A 16,206-nucleotide genomic window follows, 5' to 3' on the forward strand; every position below is an offset into this window, starting at 1 on the left:
GGGAGGAGCCTGTTAATTGATTTATTGTCCCATTCTGTGTAGTGGTAGTAGAGTTTTATCTTGAAAGGTAACAGAGTTAAAATCCTTCTCCCCTCCCTCTCAGTTTAGCAGCAGCAGCTATTTGTATGTCTTTTGCACATCCTCCAACTCTCTCCCCTCTCCATAAACTTCTATGTAAAAAGTATATCGGCCTAATTAGGTGGAGAAGGAAACAGATTTCTTTGATAGAATATTAAATTTTCTTAAATTTGCACGCACTATTGTTTATGTTGTTCCCGAGACTTTAATCAACGTGAGTTGTCAATACCTGTAACATACAGTATAATAGTTGGTAGTACAGATCCTCCATGTCAAAGCAGTTTCTTTCTTTAAAAAAAAAATAAAAATGTGTGAGATTGTTTGCGATGACATCACGTCTGTTTTCTTACAGGCCATGAATAAGAAGATTGATATCATCAAGGGCTTGTTCGTCGCGTGCAGACACTCCGAGGCACGTTACATTGCCAGGTAGGATTGTTTTCTTTCTGAAATTTTCACTTTAATTATGTTTAGCTTTTTGTTTTTGTGAGGTTTTTTTTTGTCTTTTTGGTGTTTTTTGTCCCTTTTTATGATTTTTTTCATTTGTGTGTTTGACTATCTAGAGCTTTAGGAGGAAAACTCCGCATAGGACTGGCAGAGCTATCTGTTCTTTCCGCTATTGCCCAAGCCATCACTTTAACACCACCTGGTCAATGTGAGTATTGCCGCTAATCTTATTTTTTCCACAAGACCCCAATTGTTTGGCGGATTTTGATGTGCAGAAAAATCTGTCATGAAATAGAAAAAAGTTAATTCAAAATAAATAAATAAAACGACCCCCAGTACTCACCTCTTATGGAGACTTACGTCTGGTCCCTCACAACCTCTGGCTACCTGGGATATGGCCATATAGCTGATCCTATGTTCATCAGTGAAACCCTCCTCAGACAAACATCCCAAAAACATGGTCATTCTACATAATATATGATGGAACTGGGAGTCTGGTTTGGATAAGGGGGTGCCCTTCTCTAAAGCAGGGTTCACACTAGCGTCAGTGTGCGATGCTAATGTCCGCGTAAGATTTTAGCATCGCACACTAGCTGCGTCCGTTTGCAATTTGCATGATTTTAAATGGGACATCATGTAGTGTCCTTTACTGTCCGTGGGTGTCCTTAAGTGTCCGTTTGCAAAGATGTCCGATTTTTCTACATGTACGATTTTGCTGTCCACTTGTGAACGCCCCCTAAGACTCGGCTGTTTGGATAGGTTTGACCACTCAGCCATTTTTTTTTTCTTCAGCATTTCCAGATGCAGTATTGGACGCTTCAAAGGGTATGGGCACAGATGCCAAAAAAGCTTGGATTGAAGAAAACGCCTTGATTCTGAAGCAGACATACTGGTGAGGTTTTGTTTCGTATGGCATTTTTCTTATAAAGTGGAAAAAAAATGTAAAATCTTATCCCAGAGAGGGTAAAATGTTACTGGATTAGGGCTAAAATATGTTAGCTCATCAAAGGGTTAAAATGCACATAAAACACCGGAGTTGTCTTATGGCAATTTTTGGAAGGTTTTTGCAACGTTGTGACTGTTAGGGGATGTAAGCGGAGCACCAGTTATAAAGCTACCTATAAATGAATGGTATATGGAAATAGAAGAAACTTTATTATATATATCTTCTATTTCCATCTCTACTTATCCAGCTCCTCTCCTCCTTATCTTCATTCACTATTTGTATGTATAGAATGCTTCACTGTACTTGTCTCACACAGAAGTCTATGGAGAGGGGAGGAGGAGGAGGCTGCTCTCAGCTACTTAGTTGATTCATTAGCTCATTCTGTAGACTAGAGAACTAGACTAGAACCTAATTTTTTAATGAATTTTGTTCCTTTTTTTTTTGTTCTTTAGCGAGTTACCAAACTATGACTTGGTTATTCCCGCCCTTCTTAAGCACGGGATAAAAGAACTTCCTCAGCACTGTAAACTTACTCCAGGTAATCCTTATGGGGCCGGATATTTCTTTGCCGTTTTCTTTATTTTGGACAGTACCAAATAATTAAGGTACCGATATCTGTTTTGTTTCAGGGGTTCCCTTAAAGCCAATGTTGGCACACCCCACCAAGGGGGTCGGTGAAGTGCTAAAAAGGTTTGAAGAAGCGGCTTTTACCTGTGAATATAAGTACGATGGAGAGCGCGCCCAGGTATTTATATGACAAGTTAATACAAGATGGCAACATGATGAGAAAATATGCATTTCGTACAGGTACAATTCCATGTATACCTTACCTTCTCATAGATACATATCCTGGAGAATGGAGAAGTGCACGTGTACAGCAGGAACCAAGAAAATAATACTACAAAGTATCCGGATATCATTGCCAGGATCCCACAGGTAATCCTTTGGAAAGATAAGCTCTAGGCCTGCACTTTGAGGTGTGATGTTTAGTAATGTCCTACTGGGCCTTAAATGTAGGTAAACTGACCTTAGGGTACATCATCAATACATAATGAGTTTGTGTCCAAAACCCAGGACCCCTACAGATCAGTCAATTAAAGAGGCTTCAGTGATCACTCAAACTACCTACCAGTACATTGTTTAGTGGCTGTGCTTGGTATTGCAGCTCAATTCCATTCACTTGAATAGGGCTGAGATTCTGCTCTATCTGGTGACTGATCAGTGTAAAGTCATCGGCAAAGAAAAGCCTCTTTAAACAGCTGATCTGTGGGAGTCCTGGGTGTTCGACCCCCACCGATGACATACTGATGACCTACAGACCAGTGTAAACATTACAGAGGCCACAGCTCTAGTCTCTGCAGCCTGTTCAAGCAGCTGTTCAGCGGAGGTACCAATCATCTGATATTAAAGGGGTCGTATATAGACACTTGTCTCCTGTCCTGTGGATAAGGACTTAAGTGCCCAGACACTGTGTTCCCCAGTGATCATGAGAGCAGAGGATCAAAAATCTCCTTAAAACTACCTTGTGAATGGAGGACCAGAGCGATTACATGACAGCTGCTCCATTCACTTCTATGGGAGCTTACAGTTTCGGCAGCGCGATAGAAGTGGATGGCGCTCCAGTCATGCAAGTGCAGTGGCACTCCATTTACAAGGAGTCTTTTGGTCTCCTGTCCTCCTGATCATTAAGGGACCTGGTAGTCGGGTCCACAGCGATCAGACACTTATCTTATGTCCTGTGGATAGTGATTAGGTGTCTGTAATGTTACAACCCTATATTGGGAAACCTAGCTGTAGCCAAGGGTGGGATTAAAAACACACACGCTCACATATATATTTATTATTATAATTATATATATATATATATATATATATATATATATATATATATATATATATATATATATATGGTAAATATTTATTTATTTATTTTAAATCTTAGGTGAAGAAAGATTCCGTGAAATCTTGCATCTTTGACTCAGAAGCCGTTGCATGGGACCCTCAAAAGAAACAAATCCAGCCATTCCAAGTTCTGACTACACGGAAACGAAAGGTGCGTATTTTTGATGGAAATTGTCATTTAGCTTACTGATAAATCATGCATTGCCTTACTAAACCAATGGCACCTCAGGGCTCGTTCACATCTGCGCCCGGTCTCCGTTCTGCAGGTTTCCGTTTCCTGCATAAAACAGAGCAGGAGACGGAAACCTGCAGGAGTCTTTCTCACCCATTCATTTGAATGGGTTTGAAAGCTGTCCGGCCGTGAGCGGCGGTGAGCGTTTTATGCTCTCCACCGCGAAACTGGGTTTTTTAATCCGGACACAGAGTCGGACATGCAGTACTCTGTGTCTGGATTTAAAAAAACGGTTTCGCGGCGGAGAGCATAAAACGCTCATGGCCGGACCCGGTCTGTGCTTTCCGTCTTCTTACATGTAGAAGACGGAAAGCACAGAACGGAGTGCTGAACGCAGGTGTGAACCTAGCGTCAGTTATAACCTATACCAGGCATACATTCCATGCAACACCTGTTTTGGACCTGCTCTTTCTCACTTATAGACAAGGAGCATGACTTTAATAGAAAAATTAATAAAATAATAATAAAATAAAAAAATTAAAATAAAAAATAATAAAATAAAAAAATTAAAAAAAAAAAGATGCTGCAAAAAGCACAAAAATTCAAAGGAAGCCATAGATGACTAGATAAGATTAACATTCAGCTCAGACTCTGATGATTTTGGTCTTAGTATGGTTCATCTGTAGCTTGACGGCAGAATCCATTAGTATCCCTTTAATATCCAGTGAAGTCGGTGTGCAGGGCGATTATTTCAGAGACTTTGTACAGAAGGCGATATTTTGAGAGGCCACTAGACAGAAATATCTCTAGATTTACGACTGGCCTTCATTACAGGAAATTGTAAACCTGCCAGTAAATCTTGCACGCCTATCCACTATATACCCCATAGCCTACACGATACATTTTTCTTTCCTGGACCTCCAGTCATAACTTTTTATTATTGCTCTGGCATACCGTTGAGGTTTCAGTTTTGTTGCGTGCAACTTATTTTTGTTTTATATTATATACATTAAAAATTGTAGTAAATCCTCTGTAGATTTTATTGCACCCCTGACCATATGGCCGCGAGTGCCGGGGACATGCTATTTCTGTGCTATGCAACAACAGATTAAAGGTGCAAGGTCAAGTTGTTTGATGATATGTTTACGATGTGCGGTCGGTTTATGTTACCCCCCTAAATGTTTACTGCGATGACCTGCCGCATTGGTTTATTCTACGTGTTCATCTTATTTGACTATTTTAGGACGTTGAGGCTTCTGACATTAAGGTCCAGGTGTGCGTGTATGCCTTCGATATGCTGTACCTGAATGGAGAGGTAAGTAGTATGTATATTCATAAATGCTAAAAAAAAAGTTTACTTCTGCAAAAAAACACGTCAGCTGGTCCTGCACCATCTTCAAATCAATTTCAAATAATCAAACCTAAAATCTTAAAGGGGTTTTCAAACTTCTCAAGTGCAAAGGTTTATGTAGGAGCCTGTAAACGGAAACTGTGATACTGGCTGACACTGCTGGATCTCCTGGTTTATCAGGAGAGCACAACATGTCACTCAAGTAGTGTTGGCAGTATGTACGAACCCTGGCACCTGTTCTTATAACTAGCACTAGACACTTTCTTGTAGCCAGCGTGTTCATTTAAAGGAGTTTTCTGGCTACAGGGTAGGCCATCAGTATGGGAGTCTGACACCCAGACCCTGCACAGATTAGCTGTTCGGGCAGAAGCTGCAACAGTGGATAGGAAGTGCATGCAGTCTGATCTTATTCGAGTTATAGGACTGCAGTTCCTTGGCACCACCACTATAGAGTGAATGGGGCTGTAGTGCCGGTCCTGTTATTTAACACCTTGAGCGTGATGGAACAGCTTTTCTTTGTGTGCGGGGTCTGACACCCACAGTTTAGATACTGATGACCTATCATGAATATAAAATTTGCATACCTCTTTAAGTCTTTCCTGCCTTTTATCCTATCCTACTAATATTATAAATGTGAAATCACGCAAAAACGGCTGAACGGATTTGCATGAAATTTGCCACATACATAGGTAGGAACCCCGATTAAAATATAGGCTACTTTATATCCCGGTAAATGTCACTACACGACCGCAGTGAAGGAATTTAGGTTCACACAACACTAAAGGACCTGTGATGACGTCATCACAGGTCCTTGAGCCATTCTCGGATAGGATCATGCTAGGCAGTGGGCGGAGCTACACACTATTTTGTGAGCAGAGCTATATAGCATGAAGCTGGACCGTGTGAAAGCTGAAGAAAATGGAGTCTCATAGAAGATCAGGAGACTACAGAACATGCGGGCTGTGTGTGGGCAAGAGGAGTATATCGGGTGTAGAGTTTCAGTGAGTACTACAGGGAATGTGTAGTTCTGCCTCTGATGGGGGAGAACTTTGGCACATTTCAGCAACATCCGATCAGCCCTTTGTAACACAGAAGCTGCTCAGACAGTCACATAACCAAACCCCTGTAATCACAATTGACCGATGTAGCAGAGTTTAGGCAGTGCTGTAGCACACCTCTATAGGCTCTCCATATGCAAACATGTACATACAGCTGGGTATCCTACGCATATGCAGCGATGTAGCACAGCCGAGACGGGAGAGCAGGTTGATCGAACTGTGGCAAATTTCTGCAACATCCGTTCAGCCGTTTCCAACACAGAAGCTTCTCAGACACTGACATAAGAACACCCCTCTAATCCAAATGGCCAGATGTAGCAAAGCTTAAGCAGCGCTGTAGCACAGCTGAGTAGGCTCTCCATATGCAGAGATGTACATACAACTGAGTATGCTGCGCATATGCAGCGATGTAGCAGAGCCGAGTTGCAGGAGCAGGCGGATCATCCACAACAGCAATTGGCTAAATATAAGCAGCTCAGCGCCAACACCAACCCGCAGACGAAGTTGCAGGCAGATGCTAGTGTTTTTCTATTTCTTTGCTCTTATTTTGTCTCCTATTACAGTTGAAACTGAGAATATATATATATATATATATATGTATATATATACATATGTGTATATATATATATATATACATATGTATGTATATATATATACATATGTATATATATATATATATATATATATATATATATATATATATATATATATATACACGTGTGTGTGTGTATGTATATATATATATAATCAGGGTCTGGGGTTGCTAGGTGGGGTGGCATAGACACAAAAGTCCAGATTCTTTAGTCCAAAACAAGGGTAGAGTTTATTTTCCCTCAAAAAGGTAGTGCAGCAACAAAAGCAAACAGTACAAAAAGAAATACCTGCCCGACTAGGCTCTAACTGGAGGGGGGTGGAATGACAGGTCCCACTACCAACCTACCTGCCATTCCTAAAAATCCAGCCCAGTACTGAGCATTTACCAAAATGCTCAGCAGACGAAAGTTGTCTGCTGAGAACAAACATTCCTTTTGGAGTTTTCTCATAACACCCACCTTAGTAGTCTGGGTGAGATGTACACCCCTCCATTACCTGACTAGCCATCGGCTATAGATATATATATTGTAAATCTTCAGTGAGTATTCCCCCTGTCCCTCCTTCTCAGTCTCTTGTATGTAGCTGTAAGACAACTGGCTGCAGCAGGTGCCTTTCCCTGCAATTCTGCAACAGAAGAGAGAATAAGCCCAACCCTGTTTCCCTTAGCCAGCCCCAGCCTAACATGGAACAGATCAGAAGGAAATTAACCCCGGCTTCCAAATTAAAATCAACCCTAAATTCTGCCTAAAATTGGCTTTCCAATCATTTCAATGAGAGGCAGATGCTGATTCGTTCCACTAGGTGAATTTTTCATGTAGCAGAAACCAATAAGCGTCATCTTCAATCTTCAGGTGGATTCTGCCTCATACCTCCCATTGATGTGAATGAGAGACATAAAAATTCCTCCCGGGTGGTGCGGAATTTTCAAATTCTGTGGCAAAATTTGGCCAATCAGAAAAATTCAGCTTCAAATTTACACTTTTCTTATCTATTAGTTTCCTAGTTTTTGCTTTCATAGGGAAATTTTAGCCTGTTGGGAGGGATCAGCCAAAACCTTTAGTGAAGCAGAAGGCACATGGCCAAACATCTTGCTTATAATTTGGAGGGTTTGGGGTTTTTGTCTGTCCTGCACTTAAATAAAAATACAGAATTGTGTGTGTGTGTATATATATATATATATGTATGTGTGTGTGTGTGTGTGTGCGTTCTCTAACACGTTGTCTGTTTTTAGTCCTTAGTTAGAGAGCCATTTTCTAAGCGAAGACAGCTCCTTCGAGAATCCTTCACTGAACTGGAAGGACAGTTCATGTTTGCTACATATATGGACTCGGCAGACACAGATGAAATTTCAGAATTTCTTGATCAGTCCATAAAAGGTATACCAGTGGGAGGAATTGTCTCCTTGCTTTATGATTATATACAATTACATTGTTCATAGCCCCCTCCCTTATTTTCTCCTCCCATCTAGATTCATGTGAGGGTTTGATGGTAAAAACACTGGACCAAAATGCAACGTACGAGATTGCAAAACGTTCTCATAACTGGCTGAAGGTGAGTTTTCTCATATTTGTCTATTGCTGTCAGTATTCTCTGCTGAAAAACAAGGCAAAAACCTCAAAGCATCCAATAGAGTTTCTTTAAACAACAAGTAACACTACTAGTCAATTTTGTGTTCTATCTATCTATCTATTTATCTATCTATCTATCTATCTATCTATCTATCTATCTATCTATCTATCTCTAACGCAAAATCTGTAGTAGTCCATTCTATACAGATCCACAGTTCTCACCCGATTTGGGTGAAATTTGGCACACCCCCTCTCCACCCAGAGGAGCAGAATACTGTGCAGGTCATATCTGGCTAGCGTCTCCCTGTCATGAGATTGGGGCCTCCAAAGTTAGGCCCTATACATATAATGGGGAAATGTGAAAGTGCTGAGGGGAAAACAACAGTTGTGACTGACAGGGATGGATTATAGCGATGGTGCCAAAGAGTCGCTGCTAAGGGGACCGCACCAGCACACACAACACACAAACATTTCACAAACACCATATAAACATCACACAGACAGCACACAAATGCCACAACACACCACACATTGCAAAGGATGCAGGCTCCGGTCATGTGAAATCAGGGACATCACACAAGTAGCCCCGAAGCCTGCCCGGAAAAGTAAGTAATGCAGTTTTTTATGTTCCCTTACCTCTCCTGGGCCTCCGGTCATTATACTTGGGGGTCTTTTCAGACCTTAGAGTATAATAATACTGTTTGTGGGCCCGCGGTGTCACTTACCAGCCGCTGCCAGGATTGGTAAGTAAATAGGGCCTGTTACCATCTGGAGTAACTCCAGCCAGTAATGGCCTATTAAAAAAAACAAAAACGCAGTGGTAGCGGCTGTTACTGGGCCCCCTAATGTCCCGGGCCATGTGTCAGCTGCTACCCCGGTAGTTACACCCCTGGTGTAAATGTTTTATATGTTTGTGTAAGGTGCATAAATTTTAATTTTTGATAAAAAATTGTAAAAAAAATTGTTGTTAGAGTTTATCCTACATAATATGTATTGAATATGTAAAATCAATAAAAATGTTGAAATGAAAAAAAAAAGTTGTTCACATCAATGTTACAACAAATTAAGTAAAATAAAGTAAAATACCAAAAATAATAAAAAAAATTTAAGTGGAAGAAAAGATTTACTGCCGCTCTGAAAATTTTACTTTAGCATAACCAATAATTAAACTTATTTTTCGCGAGCGAAGCCGCGGTTATTCTACTAGTATATACATAAAACAAAGAAAAGATGTTGAGGTTGCTCGTACATGACAGCTATTCCTTCTCACTTCCCCATGTACATGAACTCTTGTCTTGGCCAAGTTTATTTCAGTGGGGAGGAAATAAATAGCCTCTGGCAGATGCCGATCTCACATGGACACTAATTATTTGCATCTATCTGACAAAATTAAGATAACTAATTGCGGATATTTTTCACTCATTCATCAGAAATCGGCTCTATTATTTTATTTAATTCTTTCAATATTTCTTAAATTTTTACTTTTTTTTTTTTTTTTTTTTTTTAAGTTAAAAAAAGATTATTTAGAAGGTGTGGGAGACACGCTGGATCTGGTGGTCATTGGTGGCTACTTGGGAAAAGGAAAGCGGACTGGTATATACGGAGGATTTCTACTGGCATCTTACGATGAAGAAAGTGAAGAATATCAGACCATCTGCAAGGTTTGTCTGAAATAATACAGATTGAAAACGTGGTCAAATTTTATAAAAAAAAAAAAAAGCCCTTTTTCAGTTGGGTGTGTGCCTACATAATCTGACAGCGCCCGGTCACTGGTGAGTGTGTATCGGACATAAATATTGGTATTGACAATTATATATTTTATTCTATTTAGATTGGAACGGGCTTTACAGATGAACACTTAGAAAAACATCACACTTTTCTAAAGGTAATTCTCCTCTATGAACCTGCAAGGCCGGGTTATCAAGCTGGAAAAAAGGAACAGTCTCGGTTACATAAGTTACCCAAAAAAAAAAGAAACTTAGGTCTTTAAAGGGATTCTACCATTAAAACTTTTTGTTTTGTGGATAAGACGTCGGAATAGCCTTTAGAAAGGCTATTCATCTCTTACCTGTAGACGTGGTCTCCGCCGCTCCGTTCCTCAGAAATACCGGTATGCAAATGAGTTCTCTCGCAGCGATGGGGGCGGGTCCCAGAGCTCAAACAGTGATGAGGGCATCCCCACCGCTGCCAGAGAAGTGTCTCCAAGCACCGCCTCCTTCTTCGTCCGCCGCGTCATGTTCAATGTCTTCTTTCGGCGCAGGCTCGTAACCTAGCAGAGCAGACTACGCAGGCGCACAGGCCACAGGAAAATGGCCGCTAACAATGCTATGCAAGCAGCCATTTTCCTGTGCGCCTGCGCAGTCTGCTCTGCTCTGCTAGGTTTTGAGCCTGCGCCGGAAGACATTGAACATGACGCAGTGGACGAAGAAGGAGGTGGCTCTTGGAGACACTTCTCTGGCAGCGGTGGGGACGCCCTCATCACTGTTTGAGCGCTGGGGCCCGCCCCCATCGCTGCGGGAGAACTCATTTGCATACCGATAAAAACCGGTATTTCTAAGGAACGGCGCGGTGGAGACCACGTGTAAAGGTAAGAGACGAATAGCCTTTCTAAAGGCTATTCCGACGTCTTTTCCACAAAATAAAAAATATTTAATGGTAGAATCCCTTTAAGTGCAAGATGTTTTTTTCTTGCAAAAGTCATTACAGTAACAAACTAGTAGTTGTGGTAGGTAACATTTCATAGATGAATGGCATATTGTGGCTCTAAATATTAGGGAAGTGATATCAGATTTGGAGATATCCTAAATTAATGAAGTTGCCGGTGTTACATCCCTTGAAATCTGCAAGGAGACTTGGCACGGATGATGAGGAGCCAAGTTATCTAGGTGGGCATGGCTGTAGAAGTAACAATGCTATATATGAAGCTTCTATAAACCAGTCAAGTGTTGTAAAATCCCAAACTTCTATCTAGATTTTAAAAAAAAAAACAACATTTTGCCTGAAACATTAATTCTAGATGTTTGGCTTTTTTTTCCCCCTGTCGTCCTTTGTAGGATCATGTAATCGACAGCCCGAGGAGCTACTACCGCTGGGACAGTTCTGCAGAACCTGACCATTGGTTTGAACCTGTCCAAGTGTGGGAAATAAAATGTGCAGATCTTTCCATTTCCCCTGTCCATAAGGCCGCCACCGGACTGGTACGTTTCAGAACATCATTGATACTGTAACCAACAATGGTTTGGGAGAGAGAGGTCTGTAATATTTGAGTATGCAGGCGGGGGAAAATTGGAAACAATTTCCCCTGTATCTATGAATTAACACTCGGGAAATACTCTGTTGTGTACTCTGCGTTCTGGCCTTTACACAAAAGATGGCGTACTTTAGTGGATCAGTTTTGCTCTCCGTGTTTTGGTCTTGCACATAGTATGGCGTATTTTAGTGGACCAGTTTTGCACTCCTCGTCCCGGCTTTGCACAGGCTTAACGTGCTTTAGTGGATCAGTTTTTCTCTCCATGTTCTTTTACGATTGTGGACTTTAAAAAAAACAGCTGTGCTCGAGCGTTCCTGACGCTGCCAGTTCCATGGCCCCCTGTAGTTTTTTGTTTACTTGCCCGCAGTAAAGTCACGTCTTAGTGAATATGTGACCCCAGCGATGGTATCAGTACAAGTATAACGTGTCATGGCTGCGGCCAAGTAAACAAGCGTCAGCGGAGAGGCGAGATTAATGTACTTAAAAGGAATTCTATCATTTCTTCACACATTTCTATGAATTACCTGTTACATTGGCCATTAAATTGTTTGGTTATAGGTGGAAGATGAAAGGGGAATCTCCCTGCGGTTTCCACGTTTCCTCCGGATCCGAGATGATAAAAAGCCTGAAGAAGCCACAAACAGTTATCAGGTAAGGTGTTATATCAATGACTTCTCCCTGTTCCTGGTTTCAGTCACTTTCCCACTCGGTACCAACACAATAGCAGGCGAGCAAAGTGGCTACCAACATGCACTACCTACCACTTGTTCACTTTGTGGCTTTCAGTCACTTTCAATATGTTCAGCAGTGTGTTTGTGCAAAAAAAAAAATTGCAACTTTTTCTATTTTTGTGCCGCCCTTGCCACTTTACTGAAAGGGGGTGAAGTTATGCAGGAGGTGTAGCCATCAACCCCACCAAGTTTATTATCATTTACGTCAGAAATCTGGCTATGAGCTGGGTTAGATTGATGACTTTGCTTCACCAAATTTGATCAAGTATCTATAGGATGTGTTGGCAAAAATAATTCGTCTGAATGGAAACTCCATCACTAAACTTACAGACCCTTCAGGATATAACATTTTGGTGCCATATACCTCCGCACTCAGTCAGAGATCATGTGAAGTCAGTGTCACAGTCGGTTACAGTTGTTTTGGTGATACAAGGAGGACATACAAAGTATTAGGCAGGTTGTTTTAATATGCCATTGTCTGGTATCAAGACAAGTACGATGGTGTGCGGTTTGTGGAGAACACAGACATCCATGATTTCTACATGGGTGGTACAGCAGGGTGCTGTGAGATATATCTGGGAGATATAGTTCTTGGCATTGCCCCATCTGACCTGCTTCTGAGTTGTCTGAGCTCATGGTTGTCTTCTGTTTACTTAAATAGGTATGGCTAGCTTTAAAGGGATCCTATCATTGGACACCCTTTTTTTCTTACTAACATGTAGGAATAGCCTTAAGAAAGGCTATTCTTCTGCTACCTTTAGATGTCTTCTCCGTGCCACCATTCGGTAGAAATCCCGGTTTTTTTCAATGCTGCGAGAGAAATCTCCAGCGACGCCTCCATCTTCTTCTGGAACGCCCTCTCCCAGTGTCTTCTTCCGTCCTGGGTTTTAATCTTCCAGGCCTCGGGCAGAGTCAACTATGCATGCCCACAGGACACAAGAAAATGGGCGCTTACACCATCTTACTGTGTAAGCGGCCATTCTCTTGTGGCCACGGGCATGTGCAGTCGGCTCTGCCCGTGGCCTGATAGCAGAGCCAACTACACATGCCTAGAAGGTTGAAACCCAGGATGGAAGAAGACGAAGGGAGAGAGTGTTCCAGAAGAAGATGGAGGTGTCGCTGTAGATTTCTCTCGTAGCATTGGGGACGCCCCCAGTGCTGTGAGAGAACTCATTTGCATACCAAAGAAAACCGGGATTTCTACCAAATGGCAGCGCAGAGAAGACATCTAAAGGTGGGAGAAGAATAGCCTTTCTTAAGGCTATTCCTACGTGTTAGTCAGAAGAAAAGAGTATCCAATGATAGGATCCCTTTAAGCTAGACTCTTTGTTGCTCTTCTACTAAAATAAGGCTCTGAATTTTTTTTGTCCATACGGATGCATTAAGGCGTTGAAAGCAAGTTTTTATAAAGCATATATATTATATATATATATATATATATATATATATATATATATATATATACAGTCCTATGAAAAAGTTTGGGCACCCCTATTAATCTTAATCATTTTTAGTTCTAAATATTTTGGTATTTGCAACAGCCATTTCAGTTTGATATATCTAATAACTGATGGACACAGTAATATTTCAGGATTGAAATGAGGTTTATTGTACTAACAGAAAATGTGCAATATGCATTAAACCAAAATTTGACCGGTGCAAAAGTATGGGCACCTCAACAGAAAAGTGACATTAATATTTAGTAGATCCTCCTTTTGCAAAGATAACAGCCTCTAGTCGCTTCCTGTAGCTTTTAATCAGTTCCTGGATCCTGGATGAAGGGATTTTGGACAAACAATTCAAGTTCAGTTAAGTTAGATGGTCGCCGAGCATGGACAGCCCGCTTCAAATCATCCCACAGATGTTCAATGATATTCAGGTCTGGGGACTGGGATGGCCATTCCAGAACATTGTAATTGTTCCTCTGCATGAATGCCTGAGGATTTGGAGCGGTGTTTTGGATCATTGTCTTGCTGAAATATCCATCCCCGGCGTAACTTCAACTTCGTCACTGATTCTTGAACATTATTCTCAAGAATCTGCTGATACTGAGTGGAATCCATGCGACCCTCAACTATAACAAGATTCCCGGTGCCGGCATTGGCCACACAGCCCCAAAGCATGATGGAACCTCCACCAAATTTTACAGTGGGTAGCAAGTGTTTTTCTTGGAATGCTGTTTCTTTTTGGACGCCATGCATAACGCCTTTTTTTATAACCAAACAACTCAATCTTTGTTTCCAAAATGAAGTTGGCTTCTCCAAATGTGCTTTTTCATACCTCAGGCAACTCTATTTGTGGCGTGCTTGCAGAAACGGCTTCTTTCTCATCACTCTCCCATACAGCTTCTATTTGTGCAAAGTGCGCTGTATAGTTGACCGATGCACAGTGACACCATCTGCAGCAAGATGATGCTGCAGCTCTTTGGAGGTGGTCTGTGGATTGTCCTTGACTGTTCTCACCATTCTTCTTCTCTGCCTTTCTGATATTTTTCTTGGCCTGCCACTTCTGGGCTTAACAAGAACTGTCCCTGTGGTCTTCCATTTCCTTACTATGTTCCTCACAGTGGAAACTGACAGGTTAAATCTCTGAGACAACGTTTTGTATCCTTCCCCTGAACAACTATGTTGAACAATCTTTGTTTTCAGATCATTTGAGAGCGGGCTGTCCATGTTCGGCGACCATCAAATTTAACTGAACTTGAATTGTTTTGTAAAGAGGAATGGTCCAAAATACCTTCATCCAGGATCCAGGAACTGATTAAAAGCTACAGGAAGCAACTAGAGGCTGTTATCTTTGCAAAAGGAGGATCTACTAAATATTAATGTCACTTTTCTGTTGAGGTGCCCATATTTTTGCACCGGTCACATTTTGGTTTAATGCATATTGCACATTTTCTGTTAGTACAATAAACCTCATTTAAATCCTGAAATATTACTGTGTCCATCAGTTATTAGATATATCAAACTGAAATGGCTGTTGCAAACACCAAAATATTTAGAACTAAAAATGATTAAGATTAATAGGGGTGCCCAAACTTTTTCATAGGACTGTATATATATATATATATATATATATATATATATATATATATATATATACACTCACCGGCCACTTTATTAGGTACACCTGTCCAACTGCTCGTTAACACTTAATTTCTAATCAGCCAATCACATGGCGGCAACTCAGTGCATTTAGGCATGTAGACATGGTCAAGACAATCTCCTGCAGTTCAAACCGAGCATCAGTATGGGGAAGAAAGGTGATTTGAGTGCCTTTGAACGTGGCATGGTTGTTGGTGCCAGAAGGGCTGGTCTGAGTATTTCAGAAACTGCTGATCTACTGGGATTTTCACGCACAACCATCTCTAGGGTTTACAGAGAATGGTCCGAAAAAGAAAAAACATCCAGTGAGCGGCAGTTCTGTGGGCGGAAATGCGTTGTTGATGCCAGAGGTCAGAGGAGAATGGCCAGACTGGTTTGAGCTGATAGAAAGGCAACAGTGACTCAAATAGCCACCCGTTACAACCAAGGTAGCCAGAAGAGCATCTCTGAATGCCGCACAGTACGTCGAACTTTGAGGCAGATGGGCTACAGCAGCAGAAGACCACACCGGGTGCCACTCCTTTCAGCTAAGAACGGGAAACTGAGGCTACAATTTGCACAAGCTCATCGAAATTGGACAATTGAAGATTGGAAAAACGTTGCCTGGTCTGATGAGTCTCGATTTCTGCTGCGACATTCGGATGGTAGGGTCAGAATTTGGCGTCAACAACATGAAAGCATGGATCCATCCTGCCTTGTATCAACGGTTCAGGCTGGTGGTGGTGGTGTCATGGTGTGGGGAATATTTTCTTGGCACTCTTTGGGCCCCTTGGTACCAATTGAGCATCGTTGCAACGCCAAAGCCTACCTGAGTATTGTTGCTGACCATGTCCATCCCTTTATGACCACAATGTACCCAACATCTGATGGCTACTTTCAGCAGGATAATGCAATGCCATGTCATAAAGCTGGAATCATCTCAGACTGGTTTCTTGAACATGACAATGAGTTCACTGTACTCCAATGGCCTCCACAGTCACCAGATCTCAATCCAATAGAGCATCT

The 16,206-nt window shown here is 41.5% G+C and overlaps 1 protein-coding gene across 1 annotated transcript in view; it reads left to right on the top strand.

Annotated features, from left to right (window-relative positions):
- LIG1 (DNA ligase 1) overlaps positions 1 to 16,206 on the top strand; it is an 85,251-nt gene that overhangs the window by 67,706 nt on the left and 1,339 nt on the right. The window contains exons 16-29 of the mRNA XM_075279134.1: positions 431 to 507; positions 642 to 733; positions 1,318 to 1,417; positions 1,924 to 2,009; positions 2,101 to 2,216; positions 2,312 to 2,407; positions 3,414 to 3,524; positions 4,789 to 4,860; positions 7,780 to 7,924; positions 8,017 to 8,099; positions 9,625 to 9,777; positions 9,948 to 10,001; positions 11,170 to 11,313; positions 11,925 to 12,017. Of these exons, the coding sequence (XP_075135235.1) occupies positions 431 to 507; positions 642 to 733; positions 1,318 to 1,417; positions 1,924 to 2,009; positions 2,101 to 2,216; positions 2,312 to 2,407; positions 3,414 to 3,524; positions 4,789 to 4,860; positions 7,780 to 7,924; positions 8,017 to 8,099; positions 9,625 to 9,777; positions 9,948 to 10,001; positions 11,170 to 11,313; positions 11,925 to 12,017 (1,422 nt within the window). The remainder of the gene's footprint in view (positions 1 to 430; positions 508 to 641; positions 734 to 1,317; positions 1,418 to 1,923; positions 2,010 to 2,100; positions 2,217 to 2,311; positions 2,408 to 3,413; positions 3,525 to 4,788; positions 4,861 to 7,779; positions 7,925 to 8,016; positions 8,100 to 9,624; positions 9,778 to 9,947; positions 10,002 to 11,169; positions 11,314 to 11,924; positions 12,018 to 16,206) is intronic.

The sequence above is a fragment of the Leptodactylus fuscus genome, chromosome 6, assembly GCF_031893055.1.
Source record: "Leptodactylus fuscus isolate aLepFus1 chromosome 6, aLepFus1.hap2, whole genome shotgun sequence".
In the NCBI taxonomy this organism is placed as follows: Eukaryota; Metazoa; Chordata; class Amphibia; order Anura; family Leptodactylidae; genus Leptodactylus; species Leptodactylus fuscus.